The 17233-nt window shown below is 42.7% G+C and overlaps 1 protein-coding gene across 4 annotated transcripts in view; it reads left to right on the top strand.

Annotated features, from left to right (window-relative positions):
- The first annotated feature begins 393 nt into the window (after nt 1–393).
- GOLGA3 (golgin A3) overlaps nt 394–17233 on the top strand; it is a 60836-nt gene continuing 43996 nt past the window's right edge. The window contains exons 1-4 of one of the 4 annotated variants that reach the window (XM_068243421.1): nt 394–623; nt 1601–1893; nt 14811–15068; nt 17103–17215. In XM_068243421.1, coding sequence (XP_068099522.1) covers nt 1764–1893; nt 14811–15068; nt 17103–17215 — 501 coding nt within the window. In that variant the 5' untranslated portion in view covers nt 394–623; nt 1601–1763. Of the gene's footprint in view, nt 624–1600; nt 1894–9992; nt 10157–14810; nt 15069–17102; nt 17216–17233 lie in introns of those variants that run through there. The other 3 variants (XM_068243422.1, XM_068243424.1, XM_068243423.1) reach the window with 3 other exon arrangements.

Genomic DNA, 17233 nt, shown 5'->3' with positions numbered 1-17233 from the left:
GAGTTCAAAAACATCGTAGTTTTTTCTGATATAAACATTTTATCTTATGCTATGTGCATGCATATTACATGCACAACTAGAGGTACATCTACATTCCTGTTTTCTCTGGGCTGATACTGAGTAGCTTCTCCTCTCCACAGGTCCTTGCAATCACATAAGAAGTTGCAGGAGGTGGTGAGCTGGCACTGCTACTCTCTGTAATGCATACTGCCGGGCTAGCTCGAATACTTTCTCCATGAATCTGGAGTCACCCTTTATATTTACACTGACAACAATCTTGACCTCGAGTCGCAGCTGCTGTATTTCTTCCAGGTGTCCCCGGAAGTTGTGAGTGTAACCTAATTTGCCATCCACCCGGAAACATAAGTGTGAGAAATTTGACACACACGATTATTAGCTCTCGCTTGTACCCGGTATTCTTTGTTGAAATCTTGTCCAAGACAACATCAGTGCAAGCCGACCTCTATAGGTATTCTAGCACTGTAGTTCCGGGCGTGACGTGTTTCTTAGGGGAAGGAATAGAAGATGACACCAGACCGGTCACTGAGAGCCACGTCTAAAGGGAGAGGCCGCTGAGGATACAGATTGGAGTGACAAGCGACAGGGGAGCACGGCGTATCCCGGTGAGATACCCCCTCACCTTCTCCTCACAGACATAGGCTGCGTGTGTCTCTAAGTGCCGCATCCTTCTCATAGCTGCCCCTGCAGGCGCTGCCACACAGCTGCACGTCACACACTGACAGCTTGCCACTGAAATCAAGCTATCATGGCAACTATGCCACATAGTCAGTCTCCAGAGCTAGTCTTTGTTTTATATCTCATCTTCCTCTATGATATTGCAGAGATTTGCCTCTGCTGATTGTTTAAACCTGTTAAAAATCACTTGCTAGCACATTGCACCTTCTGTTTATTCAGACTATGTACTTCACATAGCAATCAATGGTTCTGTTTACATAGCTAGATTTTTGTGAGATTAATATTAGATTATGGTGCATGCCTGTGCTTTTCTATGTTCTTCTTCCTTATTACTATTTTTCTTCTTGTAACCTTACGCTTTCCCTGCACTTTCCAAAGGTATCAGATTCATTTTTTGGTCTGTTTTTTTTTTTTTTTTAATGTATACAATATTTATTTTTTTAATTAAGCTACATATCTTTTAAAATTCCAAATTGTACAAAAAATAATTTGGACACCAGATTAGACTAGCACTTGTGGTACTGGATTTGTGTGCTATATATATAGAAAACTATATTTATAGTGCTAAAACAAGCAGTAGGAATAAACTTGAGTGCTTAGTCATAATACACAATTGCCCAACTTTTACAGTGTTGTAAGTTGTAATTAACACACTTTTTATATACTCATTAAATAAATAAATGTCTCCCATAGTACTAAGTTATTGCATTTAAGATTTTTGATGACTTATTCTTCAGGGAGAGAATGCAGACACACAATAGTTTTGTATTATTGCCTAGTTATCAAGAATGAAGCTTTTGCAAGCTATAATTTGAAGACTGTAATTATATTGTATGTAAGCTGTGCAGTTTTAATGAGACCTAACAGGAATGCACATTATTTATGTCTTGCTTTTGTCTTTTAGGTGTCTTGTAGACTTGATGGATTGATGTTTATTCTTTTGCTGTCAGTCAACCAGTGGAAGCCTCTCCAGCATGTACTGCAATTGCCTTCTGGCAATAAACCGAACATTGTGAGATTTTAAACATCCATCATTTGGGTGTATTATTTAAAGTTCAAATGTGGCCATGCAGTCAATAGCAGAATCTCCCGGTGTCAATTCTGATACTATTGATAATGGAACTCTTCGTAACCAAGGTGCACTTGATAAAGCCAAAGTTAAGCTAAACATGTCCCTTGAAGTTGACAATAATACTGGTAAGCTTTATTTGTTTACATTACTAACAGACATGGGTGAACATTAGAGCTGGTACATACAAAGCAATAATGACCATCCAACTATGGCCTCAATTCATAAAAGTGAGTTATGTAGTTCATAGAAGGGTGGGAAATTACAGCTGCCGGTAAATGAGGGTTTTTGCAGTGAATTCATTAAAAAAAATTCAGAGTGCGAGGTGATTGCGATAACAGTTGGTAAATGTGTGGTGCAGAAAGCTGTCGGTATAATTTGCTGAGTGCGGTAGTTTGCCGCTGACTTCCTAATGACAAGGTGCATGCTGGGTAGAAGTGGGCAGTTTTAGACACACGTGACTTATTTTTTTATAAATTATTATTATTAATATTATTATTATTATATAAAATATTTATATTCTATTATTTTTTTTTTATTAGTAACACACACACACACACACACACACACACACACACACACACACACACACACACACACACACACACACACACACACACACACACACACACACACACACACACACACACACACACACACACACACACACACACACACACACACACACACACACACACACACACACACACACACACACACACACGTTTTTATTACCGCATATGGTAACATGCGTAAACACAGGCGTAACATTTTATGAATCCACTATCACAAACATACCATGCGGTAATTTACCACTTTGGCGATAACGCATGCGGTAATCGTTTATGAATCGAGGCCTATGTGATAAAAATAATCAAATTGATTAGAAGTGAATTATTGTACAGACTGAGAAATGTTTGGTTTTGCTGTCTTTAAATGACCAGATGTGGCAGTAACTATCAAGCAGTCCTGTGCACAGCATGTGTTAGTGCAGTCACCAATCAATGTCTGGTACAGCATTTATTTGGGAAATGTGATTGTTAGAGATAATTGAACCTCCACATTTGCTTCTCCTTGAGCAGAGATGGGTGAGGAGATCTTTGGAAGCTTGGAGAGACATTAGATGTCAAATCAGGCCATAGGCTGGGTGACTTTTTAATTTCTTGAAGCATTGTGTCATATTTTGCAAGATGTTATCAACTGTAATGGAGAATAGTGTTTATCTTCTCAGTTTGAATTGGGTTCTGTTATTAATGCAGATAAATGCCATATATCTGCATTACTTAGCTTTAGCCTAGTGTTTACAGTTTAAATGGAGTCCTTGGAAGTGTTGATATTGATCTGCCCAGGGAGGCTGATAGAGTGCAAAGGCAAACTAACAAACTTTACAATCTTGAAGGGGGAATAGATGAGCATTATTTAAACTGGACCTGAACTCAGAACTTGCATATCTTTTAGAGCAGAGGTGGAACAGTATAATAACCTTTAGACTACTTATACACCAGGACGTTGCCTTTAGGGGACGTTATAGGGCACATAACGTGCCCCTAACGCAACGCCTGGTGCTCTCTGATGTGGACGGCAGAGTGAGCCGCGTTGAGCAGCTCACTCTGGCGTCCGTGATGCGTACTCTTGGACGCATGCGGCATCACGTGGTCTCGCCCGGCCAATCGCTGCACAGAGCGGCCGCTCCGGGAAGTAAACACTCCCCAACACTACTGAGCATGTGCGCACAGTCTAACGCGGCTTAGCCGCGCATATCGCACAGCATGCAGCACTCTCAACGGATGTGCTGCGTTACAATGTAACGCAACGTGGGCACTGTGAACAGCCCATTGATTTTTCATTACTGTGCGGTGGGGCTGCGTTACAGGCTGCACTAACGTGCGCCTGTAACGTCTTACTGTGAAAGCAGCCTTAAAGGGAAGGTCCAAGCAAAAAAAAAAAAAATTAGTTTCACTTACCTGGGGCTTCTACCAGCCCCATACAGCCATCCTGTGCCCTCGTAGTCACTCATTGCTGCTCCAGTCCCCCGCTGGCAGCTTTCTGACCTCGGAGGTCAGGGCCGAATTGCGTACATTTTTACACATTCCCGCTAGTGCAGGAACATTAACACATAAATGTTTACGCGTTAGTGGTGCAACGCGTACATTTTTGTTCCTGCACTAGCTGGAATGCGTAAAAATGTATGCAATGTGGCCCTGACCTCCGAGGTCGGCAAGCTGCCAGCGGGGGACTGGAGTATCAGTGAGTGACTACGAGGGCACAGGATGGCTACATGGAGCTGGTAGAAGCCCCAGGTAAGTGAAACTCATTTTTTTTTTTTTTTTTTGCTTGGACCTTCCCTTTAAAGAAAAAATGTGTCTGTCTTAAAGCTGATACAAATCCTGCAACAAATCTGCAGCGTGTCTACTTCCTGCTTTCATGGATGCAGACATAGGGTTAACATCCTGTGTTTACAAATTACCTGCCCTGCCTAGGCAGCCAGCTGACACAGCGGATAGATCAAATTACACCTTTGATTAGTCACAGATGAGGGGAAATTACACAGGCTAAACCAGGCATGGGAAAACTTGGCCCTCCAGCTGTTAAGGAACTACATGTCTCACAATGCATTGCAGGAGTCTGACAGCCACAGTCATGACTCATAAAGGCAAATGCATTGTGGGACTTGTAGTTCCGTAACAGCTGGAGGGCCGAGTTTGCCCATGCCTGGGCTAAACTCTCTAAATACATAAAGGGTGCATTTCTACATGTTTATGTTCTGTCCTGTGCAAGAGTTCAGATCCACTTTAAAAGGACACTTTTAAAAAAGGTAGCGCTAACTACATCGGGCCTGTAAATGGTCACTTGAGGCTCATTACTATCTGTTAGGGAGAAATGGAGAGCTGGTGGAGGGAGGGGGAAATAGGAAGGGAGAAGGGATATTTTAAACTGTCATACAGCTGATACATGGATGACATGTTGATAAAATAAACATCTAATAAAACTTGTTTGGAGGAAAAAAAGAGAGCGCTACACACTGTAGATACTTTACTATCACTATAACGAGTTTAGGTGTGGAATACCTGCTTTTATTGTATACACTTCAGGTGAAGTGATTGCAGTGGGGCAAAAATCAATAATGGAACTATTTTTAATGGAGGCTCCATTTCAAAGATGACCTTTAGTATCTCCATAGGTGTAGCAGATATTGCAATTAATCTCTGAAGTGATAATAGGTAAACATTTTTTTCACCAGTTATTCCAGCAGTAAGCATTTTGCAGCAGTACCAGGAAACCTTGCCATTGTGTGTGCCACAATAGGAAAAGTATGTCTGTTACTATTTCATAAGTGGTGTTACTGGCAGCAGTAATTGTAATGTCTGCACTGGCTGCGTTCTGATCACTGTGGCTGCAGAAGAGATTCAGGCTGTTTTGCTTGTTTTTCCAGTTTTTCTTTTGAGCTGAATTTTGGGTGAGCTTTTTTTATGCAACTTTACATTTTTTTTTGTTTGGTGCTGGATTGCAGTAAATTCTGGAGGCTACAGTATCTCTTGGCATTTGTGAAAGTACACTTTGTCACATTGTAGGCCTGTCATGCTTGATGCTGTTTACTGTATGGTTTAGAATCATAATGTTTATCACTCCAACTATGTGAGGTTGTTGGATATAGGATTTGGTCCACAATCACACAACCTTTCATGTCGTCTGCAGCCACCTCATGGCCCTGGATTTTAGAACTGTTTACATTTGTTTACTGATACTGTTTATCACTTTTAGCAGGGGTTTATTTGTTTATACGATATGACCATTATTTTGCTTGTTGAGTTACTATTGTTTATACTCATTGTTGCAGCTGAAGGGGGGTGAATTCATTAAACTTTAGCAAGCAGATTAAAGCAATTGGGAATCGCAAAAAAATAAAAATAAAAAATAAACCAAATACCTACATAAGGAGAGGGAAGGTTCTGGGTCTTATAGAGCCTTCCTGCTCCTCTCCCGATCCCCTCGTTGCAGTGGCAGCTCCTCCTTTTTGAATCCCCTGCTGTGGGGGACTTAGGAAGTTTTCAGGAGCTGAGTCCTCCCGAGGACAGGCGCAACATACTGCGCACGTGTGAGTGCGCGTGAGGGGCACTCGCGCATGCACTGTATGGAGCAGCCTGTCTTTGGGAGCACTTGGGCTCTCGAAGACTTCCGAAGCCTCCCTTCGGCGGCAGAGAGAGCAGTATTTGACCAAATTGGTTGAATACTGCTAAAGGGGAGCCAGTGCTGGAACGGGCACCGAGAGAGTAGCGGGAAGGCTCTATAGGACCCAGAACCTTCCCTCTCCTGACTGATTTATTTATTTTATTATCGATTCCCATTCACTTTAACATGCGTAAAGTCTTATGCACAATGAGTAGAGCCTTGTGTATTGCAAGGATGTTATTCTGCTTACCTCAGTTTAGTGAATACAGTAGTACTCCTCACTAATATGCTTTTACAAAGGGGCCTTAGGGGATCTCGAAACAGTGGTTTTTGCTGTCATGCATAAAATAAATTCCTGCATTGGAATGTTGAATCAGTAATTGTTTTGCGATGCACAGTTGGCAGTGGCATGACTCATCCAAACAGTCAGATCAACCGATTCTAATAGGCTCATATTTTGGGGAATTATAGGGGTAGTCTGAGCAGCCCTTTTTGTTACTTTCACCAAAAGAATGATGGGGTGCAAGTAACAAAGTTCATGTAATCTGTAAGGGCTTATTTCCACTGGCAGCCTCCTCCGTTTCCAGTTCGGCCGCGGCTCCTGTTCTGCTGTGTAGCTGCAGGCCGAATTGCTAAGCTGTGCCATGTATGGCCAGAGTGATTCTGATGCTTGCTGCAGAAATCTGCAGCATGCCTTCCATATTTGCACCGAAGTGTGACCTGGATGGCAGGCCATTCAAGAGATGGGCAGCGTTTCCCTGCCCCTCTAGCCTGTGGGAAAATGCTGCAGATTTGGGCCGAAATGTGGAAATAGGTCCTAAATGTACTCACAGGGAAATGGCCTATGATTTGTATCCGCGTTTTATAAAATTTAGTCGCGTGGCTGTCATGTACATTTTTCTTTTTTTGCCTTTAGGGAATTTGAGTCACAATCCTGCAGAAAGCAAGCATGCAGCCATTAGAGCCAGAAGGCCTTATCTGTATATTTATTGTGAAGTTAAAAAGTAGTAAAAGAAAGCTAAAGATAGAGGAACGAGGACATTTTCAAATGTTTCTGAATGATTCTTTTGAGCAAATCTCCAGATTGAGGGATCAGAACATGGGATCTGAATCCTTGTTTGGGCCTTAGATTGAAGGTATGTAAATACTTGCAACCTAGGCTACTCAAAATGATAGTTCATGATTGTTTCCAACACCAATTCTAAATACCTTTACACATCCACTGAGTGGATTTCAGCAACACATATCAGTGTGTGATATGCAGTGACATCAGACAGTACATAGACTGCATCTTTTAATGGATACACGTATGCACTAAACAATAGTGTGTTCTAACCATGCATTGCTATATGCAGTGTTCTCCCCAGGCTCTTTTAGCGAGGTGCTTCACCTGGCTAGTTTTGCTGAGCAACCTGGATGTCATCGGCTCACCTCCTGGTATGCTGTAAGCAGAATTGTGCAGAGAAGCGCTGGCCATGCATCCTCTCGTCTCGCCCCACCCAGCTACTTTTTATGCCACCCAGCTGGAAAAAAATTCTGGGGAGAACACTGTATATTTATTGTGTGTGCAACGGAGAGACACTCGGATGCCATGCATTTTTGTAAAATTGCTCAGTTACCAGTGTTGTATAATAATATAATAGGTCTCCCCGGGACCTAAGTGTTTACAGGCATTCCTCAATGCCCGACAACTGCTTGTGAGCAATCTGATGTGCTGAAAATAATGCCTGACTGCTATTTGCTTTCCCAGCTGCAGGTGTTTGTGACACCTGCCTATCCTCCCCTTTCCGTAGAGCAGATTTCCTTGCTCAGTAAATAGCTGAAAAGCATGATTATACAGTAAAAATCTGGCCAAAACTATCCTGAATAATCATTTCTGGTGATCTTAGTTGTAAAAAAAAAAATCTATGTATTAAGGATATAGTAAGCCTGGTACACACAGGGCCAGTGCTAGACTTTTTGCTGCCTGAAGCAAATTTGTGAGAATGCTCTCAACCCCCCCAGTTTTGGATTGATCATTCCGCGCCCAACAATTTACTCTGCTTCATTTAATGTTCTCACGTGACATGCTGCAGCTCAACACAATAGTACACTGGCTGTGAGTCTGTGACAAACAAACTGCTCACTCTCAGCCACTCCATTCCTTCTCAGTCAGGACAGCAGTGGGAGGGAGGAGGTGGTCTCAAGTCAAATGCAACACTGTTGCAGTGCTCTCCTGCCTCCCCCCTCCTCACTCACTGTCAGACTCCTCACACAGCACAACAAGTTGCTTTTCCCCAACGATGACCTCTTCACTGACTGCATGCTGTAAGTGTAAACACACTGTACAAACATGCTGCCCCTGTAATCTCTGCGCCTGATGAAAATGTTTCACCTTGCTTCATGAGAGAACCGGCCTTGGGTACACACTTCCAATTTTACTGCCTCCACGTAGTATGCGGGCCAACAGATTCTGAATATTATAAGCGGATTGTGTAGGTAACCCCAAATACTACATAGAACTGGTAAGATCTGTCATTCAAAATTGGATGTGTGTGCCAGGCTTCAAAGATAGAATCCAGGCAAGTAGATTTTTAAGTAGCCAACAATGGTATCCTCCATGATCATCTCACTCCAAGTTTCCGTCTGAAACAGATGATCAGCACTACAGTCAAGCAACTATAATTATTTTTCAAAAGGAAGTTAGCAGTTGCACTTTCCACGTTTCATTTGAAAGATTGCTTTAAATTGAAATTCCACATTAAACAGTGTACATTACTTTATAGCGTGGTCAGTTTCTTTAGTATGTGTGCGGTTTTCATGAATCCACTTCAGACATCATGTTAGAATATCACAGTCTGTAATGCTGAGATATGAACACTCCTATTCATTTTTAAGGGTTGTGTGCACTAAAGCGTGTTGTGCAATGAGTTTAGAGTGAATGAGGCATTCATTGTGATGTGAGAATTGACTCATTTTGTCTTAAAGGATATCCTTTAGCAGGTCATGGTGGACTTGAGCAGAACAATTGAGAATACTTTTATGTTTGTTTTTGATCCTGAAAAAAGCCCCACATGCTGCCAGAAAGTGCTTAAAGAAAACCTGAACTGAAAATTAAAAGTCAAAATAAGCATACATAAGTCATACTTGCCTTCCATGTAGTCTACTCCTCAGTGTCTTCCTCCTCTCCCGCATCCTATTTGTTCACTGTGATCAAGGGAATTTTCTTTCCTCCATTTTGATAATGGCCATTACCCATAACCGTGTACAAGATACAGAGGCGCCAAAAGAATAAAAGGTAATTAAATGAACTTAAAAAACCAACTGGTTAAACAGAGGAGGCAGCGGTGGTCTTACCCCCTCCAAACAGACACAGGCAAGGACTGCGATTCAGACAGTCAACAATTTATTCGGAACTCCAAACAATGCAACGCGTTTCACGGGCCATACATCCCGCTTCCTCAGGCAAAATACCCAGAGGCGCCGAGCTCGCTGATATAATACAGATGCTGTGACTCCTACTGTATTTTGCCTGAGGAAGCGGGATGTATGGCCCGTGAAACGCGTTGCATTGTTTGGAGTTCCGAATAAATTGTTGACTGTCTGAATCGCAGTCCTTGCCTGTGTCTGTTTGGAGGGGGTAAGACCACCGCTGCCTCCTCTGTTTAACCAGTTGGTTTTTTAAGTTCATTTAATTACCTTTTATTCTTTTGGCGCCTCTGTATCTTGTACACTACATTGAGTCCACCCTGGGTGGAGGGTTGTTACCCTATTTTCCTGTCTACAGAGAGCGACTTTTTATTCCTGACTGGGGTCAGGATTGTTCTCCCCACCTGCCTATACAGTGGTTGCCTATTGGTAACCCTGGTTTGTGAGTATAATTTTAACTTCTCATTTATTTTGTTGTCCCCAAGACGAATTACACTATTGGGGCTCTTGGTGTCCCTCTGCTTTATTACCCATAACAGCTTTCTGGTTAGCACACAGTTAAACTGTAACATCGCCCACTTGAGCCATAGGGAAACATGGACATTACCTGGTACATCAGTTTTCCTCTCAGCTATAACTGACAGCAACTGATATTTTATTGACAGCAACTGATATATTTCAGATCTGACAAAATATTGTCCGATCTGAAATATATCAGAACTAAAAAATATTAAAACTACAAAATATTGTCAGAACTGGAAGGGATTATTGTCAGAAGAAAATGGTTAGCTTCTGATAGGAACTGATGGCAAGGTAACTATGTAATGTTCATTTAAAGTTACCGCATGTGTTTATTTTAAATATTTTTGCTCAGTACAGGTTCTCTTTAAGGTAAACATGGCTTAAATATTTTACTAAAAATGGATTCTAACTTTTATATGCATGTGCCATAGTTGGTGTATATTTAGTGAGCGGCACGGTGACAATGGCCTCAATTCACTAAGATCATGCTGGAAATAATAAGGGAAGAGAAAACTTACCTCCACTAGTAAGAGAGTTATCTCTTCATTCCTTACGTTACCTCTTCTGTAGTTAATTTACCTCTTCTGTAGTTAAGTTACCTCCTCTGTAGTTATTTTCTCATGCAGTTAATGAACAGCCTGTCTTTAACTCTGGAGTTATTTTAAGGATTAAAGAGTTAACTTAAAGACAGAAGAGTTAACTTTAGGTTTCCTCCCACATCCCAAAAACCTACAGATAGGTGAATTGGTCCACCCAAAAATTGGCCTTAAAGAGTAACTGTTAGCCCCCAAAGTGAAATTTAAATCTGTACAGCAATGTTTTATTTAGTATTAAACTGATCAAAAAAGCCAATGCAGAACTTAAAAATCTATATAATTTTGCTACTATGTAGCCTTTTTCCCAAGCTAACGACGCAAAGCCGCATATCAGATACTATTGACGAGCATGCCTATGTCTGCCCTCTCCCCCTCTCCCCCCCCAGGACCAGGTGCCGATCTATTTGCACGACAAACAGCTGACCGCTCTGACAGGGAGACAGAGCGGCAGCACTTCCAGCCGGAGCACCGCAGAGCAGCCAGCGCCGTGCATCTCTCACATGTGATTCTCACATGTGACTCGGCGCTGGCTGCTCTGCGGTGCTCCGGCTGGAAGTGCTGCCGCTCTCTCTCCCTGTCAGAGCGGTCAGCTGTTTGTGGTGGGCTGATTGATGGGTGGCAGTGACAGGGGGTGATTGACAGGTGATCAGGGGGATAGATGCATACAGTACACAGGGGGGTCTGGGGAGAATCTGAGGGGTGGGGGGGTGATCAGGAGGGGGCAGGGGGGGGGATAAAAAAAAAATAGCGTTGACAGATAGTGACAGGGAGTGATTGATGGGTGATTAGGGGGGTGATTGGGTGCAAACAGGGGTCTGGGGGGTTGGCAGGGGGGGGGGGGTCTGAGGGGTGCTGTGGGCGATCTGGGGCGGGGGGGGGGAAATCAGTGTGCTTGGGTGCGACATAGGGTGGCTGCAGCCTGCCCTGGTGGTCCCTCGGACATTGGGACCACCAGGGCAGGAGGCAGCCTGTATAATACACTTTGTAAACATTACAAAGTGTATTATACACTTTGTATGCGGCGATCCGGGTGCTAGTAACCCGCCGGCGCTTCCGAACGGCCGACGGGTTACAGCGCGAGGTGGGTGGTGCCAGTCCCCGGCGGCCGATCGCGCCGCCCATGCCCGTAATAGGTCCGCCGCCATTTGTCAATACGGCGGTCCTTGCGGGGTCCACTTCCCGGCCGCCAATTGTCTATACGACGGTCGGGAAGTGGTTAAGGGCCCATTCACACTAGAAGCGCTTTTCTGAGTGGTTTTTTAAAATCAATCCCATTCACTTTCATTAAAATTGCGATAAATATCGATGAAAAATGATTTCGCGATCGCATATGTTAAATTCCTGCAGTTTTTCCACAATTTTAATGACCGTGAATGGGAGCGATTTTAAAAACCGTTAATCAACCGAAAACCGCTCAGAAAAGTGCTTCTAGTGTGAATGGGTCCTAAAAGCTCATAAAGAAAAAAAACAGGGCTGTGGAGTTGGTACAACAATCTTCAGACTCCAACTCCTCAGTTTATGAAACCACTGACTCCGACTCCAACTCCGCCTGAATGATTTTAGGAAAAAATTAAATTGAGCAATTTCTGTCTGAAATTGCGATTTCGAATCACGATTTCCTTCAAATTAAGCTTTGTCCCCCTGTCTTTGTGCCCCCTTTGCCTCTTTAGGCCTCCTCTGGGTGTTCTCTTGCTCCCTTTGTATCTCTGTTCCCGCTCTGTTTCTCTCTGTCTCTCTCTTTGTGCCCACTCTGTGTCTCTCTGTGCCTCCTCTGTCCCCAAAGCTGCATCAGTTTTGGACATAGCTTCAAGCACGAGTCCAGCGATGCCCGTCTATCCACTTCACCTCCTGCAGGCTCTAATGCACGGAATACTTCCTGTATGTAATTATACATACAGGAACCTGGAGATTTGGCGAGCACAAGAGCCGGGAGACGGCGACATCATTGGACTCGTGCGGAAGGTATGTCCAACGCTGCAGGCCGCACGCGCCGGGACTTTGGGGAAGTTTGAAGCCACTTCTTCAAACAGCCCCATGTGGAAATGATGTGATCGCGATAATTGCCGCTTTGACGATTCCGAAATTGTGATATTGGTGATCACGATTTCGGTTTAAATTCGATTTATCTTTCAGGTCTACCGGGTACCCAAAATGACTCAGACTCCTTAGTCTAATACTTACCAGGGCTGTGGATTTTGTACAGAAATCATCTGACTCCGACTCCCGACTCAGACTCCTCAGTTTATAAAATCACAGACTACAACTCCGACTCCGGGTACCCAAAATTGTTCCAACTCCTCGACTCCCGACTCCGTAGCCCTGAAAAAAAAGAAGAAAAAAAAGCATGGAACGTAACTTGTTTGTAAGTAGGGGACTGCCTGTATATGAATATAGGTGGGCGGGGGGAATGATGGTGCGGGCACAGTAGTTGGGTAACATTGGGCTCGATCAGTACTTCGGCACTCCGTATCTCTCGCTTCCGCATCAGGGCCGCCATACACGCGCTTGAGTCTCAGTAAACCGAACATTTCTTGTTCTTCTGGCAACCACCACTTCAAAATGAAAGAAAGCTTTGCTTTACCCCCAGAAAACGTTATTCATTTCTTTTCTTTATGACAGAATTGCTTTGTCATTATGTCAAAAATGTCTAAAGTGAGTGAACACAGTTATTGATTTTTATTTTTTTTTCTTTACTTTTTTTGCAAACTTCTCTAGCGAGGAGGAGAGGCTGTTTCACATACTGAATGTGAAAAGATGCGTATTGACTTACCTGAACTGTACAGGAAATTGGAATTCCCTGCTCATTTCGTTTTCAGTAGCTAGGAGGAGGCACGAGCCCCCCCCAGGCCTGTCGGAACTAAAGCGGGCTGTATCTACTTAGACTCTGTTTATCAGAACTACGGATAATTGCTGCTGCTTAACCATCAAGTTTTTTATTTTTTGCATGTTTGAAATGTAGAATTAAGAAGCCACTAATAATTCTTCCCGGCCGCCAATTGTTTATACGGCGGACTGTGTTTTCCTTCAGAACGCTTGCCTTGCTGTCATATTTGTTTCAGCCTACAATAATTGTGCATAGTTTTGGCTTGGTATTTCTATTTCCTTGATTGCAGAGTAAAGGTCAGATGCTTAATAAAATTGTAAGGTGTGGTTAACCAAAAGGTTATGTCATACACTGTTCACTTCTCGATTTGTTTTAAAGCAAACTTGAACTTAACATTCCTTCACATGATCTCATCTCTACCATGTTCTACTTATCCAAGTAGTATTTTGTTAAAGCTGCCCATTGATTATATAATGTTGATTGTAAAATCTTATCTAATCTATGTAGTAAAATGGTAATCTGAGTTTATACATTGAGGCTAGGTTTCCACTGCGCTCGGCATGCGTCTTGTGAGACGTTATGCTAGCACAGCTGTGATGCGTCTCCCAGCTGAGTCCCTCTAGCCATGGTATGCACGGCTATAGAATTTGGACAGGTGACGCGAGATTATGCTGCATGCGGTCAGATTTTTCTCCACACAGGAATTTGCATGTCCCAGCCTCCTTTTTGTATAGCTACGAACCACAGTCACCCAATGACCAACTCTTTTAAAGTTCAGGAATCCTAACATTTAAAGTGTAGCGAAAAGATTAGCAGTTTTATTTCTCTATTTATTTAAAATCAATGAGTGAAATCTGATTGGTTGTTAGTGGCTTTTTCTAACCTTGAAGTGAAAACACCCAATGACCACATTGTGAACTTTGAGGCCCTTGACATCAAAGAGAATGTCAGCATTATTAATATTCCCATTTAGATCAATCAAAGAAATCTGATTGTCTGTTTTTTGGCTTCGCCCACTTTTCTGAATTTTGATCCTAGTCACCCAGTGACCGACTGTGCAAAGTTTGAGCACCCTGCCACTAACAGCCTAAGAGCTGCAGCGGTTTTACATTTTCCCATGTAAACTAATGGCTGAAAGTTGATTGCCTATTGTTGGCTCCGTTCACTTTTTCAGAATTTTAGCCATAGTCACCTAGTAACCCACGGTGCCAATTTCTGTAACTCTGGCTTTAATACTGTAAGAATTACAGCTTTTTAAATTTTCTCATTGAAGTCAATAGGGTAATTTTGATTGGTTGTTTGTGACTCTGCCCACTTTTTTGAATTTGAACCTCCAGTCACCCAGTGACAAGGAGAGGGACAGACAATACACAGAGATATATGGATGTTCCGAGACCACTTGAAAATTTTCTCATATGTCCAAAGTTTAAAAAAAAAATACATCTCCACTTTAATATCTCACTCCAACCCTTCAACTATTTTTCTTTCCTTTTTACGCCTTTTCTAATTGTACATTCTCTTTCAGGGACGAGCTTATATTCAAGTAAACTGCCAGAAGAAGGTGGCATTATGGAGGTGAAGAGTTCTGGAGATACATGTCAGAACGGGCCCCAATTGCTTTATACAGGACCACCTTCAAGCAACGAGTCGCTGGTGGCTGGTAGAAGTGCAGCCCCTCCAGGTGTGGCTGGTTTCAGTGAACCTAGTGCTGAGGGCGTAGTTCTTAGAAAAGAAGCTTTGCAGTCGCTGAAAATAAGCCTTCATATGCAGGAAACTGACCTGTGTAAGCACCTCTCTTTCTGGAGTGCAATCCCATCTATCGCTTTGCACCATTAACCCTTCTTGCAAAGTGCACATGTGATAGTAATGTTTTTACTCTTTTTCATGGGTGTTCTAATGCCTTATAACTTTTGGCTGAAGTTTCAAATTCACTTTTCTCTTTTTAATAGGGTAATGATAAAACCTATGCACTTACACAATAATAAATCTTGTGAGCACTTTTTATGTTTTCAAGTGTAATTTTTATTTACACATTAGTCTTAATTTTCTTTTAAGAATGCGTTTGACCCAGTCTGCATTGCATGGGTGTATTGCAAGACTGACTCATTGGAGAAATAAAAACACTTAAAAATAATAATTTCATAAAGAAAACAAGAAGTAATGTCTCTCAATTCTATCTGCATAAATAATGTAGAAATAAAGCTATAATAGCAGGCTCTTCCTGCTTCTTCCAACCACACATGGGAATAGTGCTGTGTACATTAGTTTGCAACCAGTTCTGTACACAGATAGCACATATTAATGGTTCTTTGTGTATAGACACTTTCTATGGCTTTGGCTGATGGTGTAATGGTTAAGGGCTCTGCCTCTGACACAGGAGACCAGGGTTCGAATCTCGGCTCTGCCTGTTCAGTAAGCCAGCACTAATTCAGTAGGAGACCTTTGGCAAGTCTCCCTTACACTGCTACTGCCAATAGAGCGCGACCTAGTGGCTGCTGCTCTGGCGCTTTGAGTCCGCAAGGAGAAAAGCGCAATATAAATGTTATTTGTCTTGTCTTGTCTATGGGAACTGCACTGCTGTGCAGATGCTGCTCGTTCTCTATCTCCCTTCCCTTACTACTGTATGGAAGCCAAAAGTAGTAGATAGGTGTTTAGCACAACCTGAATCCTAAAATGCTTTTAGCAGGATCGCCTCTAAGTACATGAAACTGCTATGCATTATAGGGTTTTGTTAATGATGGAACTTTTTGATTCTTGGATTTCATATTATGCAGGATGTAGTGCAGACCCATGCTGACAGCATTGTGTGCAGACCTTTCATACTTGCAGATAAACTGCAGGGGTCTATGATGGTTTTTAGAAATGCAAGCAGAATACTTCATGACCACTGATGTCAGTGACTGGTCTGTAGTTATTCAGGCATGTGATATTTAGCCTATAAGAAATAAGCACAGTGTATCTGGCAGGCTCAATTTAGTGTGTCACAATGGTTACAAATGTTGGTAAGTGTCTGTTAGATGGGCCAAGATATTTTTTTAGTGTGCTGCCTTTTGAAAAGTGTGTGACCAGAAATGTTTGTATAGGGACTGGCTCACGCGGGCTTCTGCCCCGCGTTTACCACTGGCTTCATGACTTGGCATTACATGCTCCCATTCAAGTGAATGGGAGCGTTTGTACCTTGCATTTACCGGCGTTTGCGCAAACGCAGCGTTCCGATCCCAACTTTCCCTGCCGTTCGAGGCGACCCTGGACGCTACATGTAGTGTCATTTGGCAGTTTACTGCCACGGCTAATGTCCCCCCATGTGTTAGAAAAACACTGACCACAACATACAGCCGCCGAAACCCAGAGAGAGAAAGAGGGAAAAGCTCTAGAGTGAGTGCCTTGCCTGATGTGTATGTTAGAGTGTAGAGTAAGTGTCTGCATCTATACCAGGGAGTTCCAGACCGGTCCAAGCTTGCCAAACCTAGAGGAACTTTTTATAGGTCTGTTAGGATACTCATTAGCTTTTCATTAATGAGAAAGGCAAAGTCAAATTATTTTAATGTGTTTGCATCTTGTGTATGGCAACAGATCACTATTTATATTCTATGTTCTCTGCACTTGTAGCTGTATTCTTCCTTTTCCCTTGCTTATCTAACCTCCTTCAGTGTACCCTACAGTACATTTAATTATGAAATGCTTGCAATGAATTTCCGCTATAGCATGCATGTTAAGTCCCTGAACTCTGAACTATCTTCTTGGTTTTTATCTTATATAAATGATAACTTTTCTTTATTGTCCAACACTTCATAATTTTGACTTTGGTTATATTCAGCCTCCAGTGATGCCCCTCTTCCACTCGAGAGGGAGGAGCAGATCCGCCTTCAGGCCAGGCGCCGCTTGGAGGAGCAGCTGAAGCAGTACAGGGTCAAGCGTCAACAGGAAAGGGTGAGAGCTGAATCTTTT

The sequence above is a fragment of the Hyperolius riggenbachi genome, chromosome 1 (genome assembly GCF_040937935.1).
Source record: "Hyperolius riggenbachi isolate aHypRig1 chromosome 1, aHypRig1.pri, whole genome shotgun sequence".
In the NCBI taxonomy this organism is placed as follows: domain Eukaryota; kingdom Metazoa; phylum Chordata; class Amphibia; order Anura; family Hyperoliidae; genus Hyperolius; species Hyperolius riggenbachi.
This window is presented reverse-complemented; position numbering and strand designations above follow the sequence as displayed.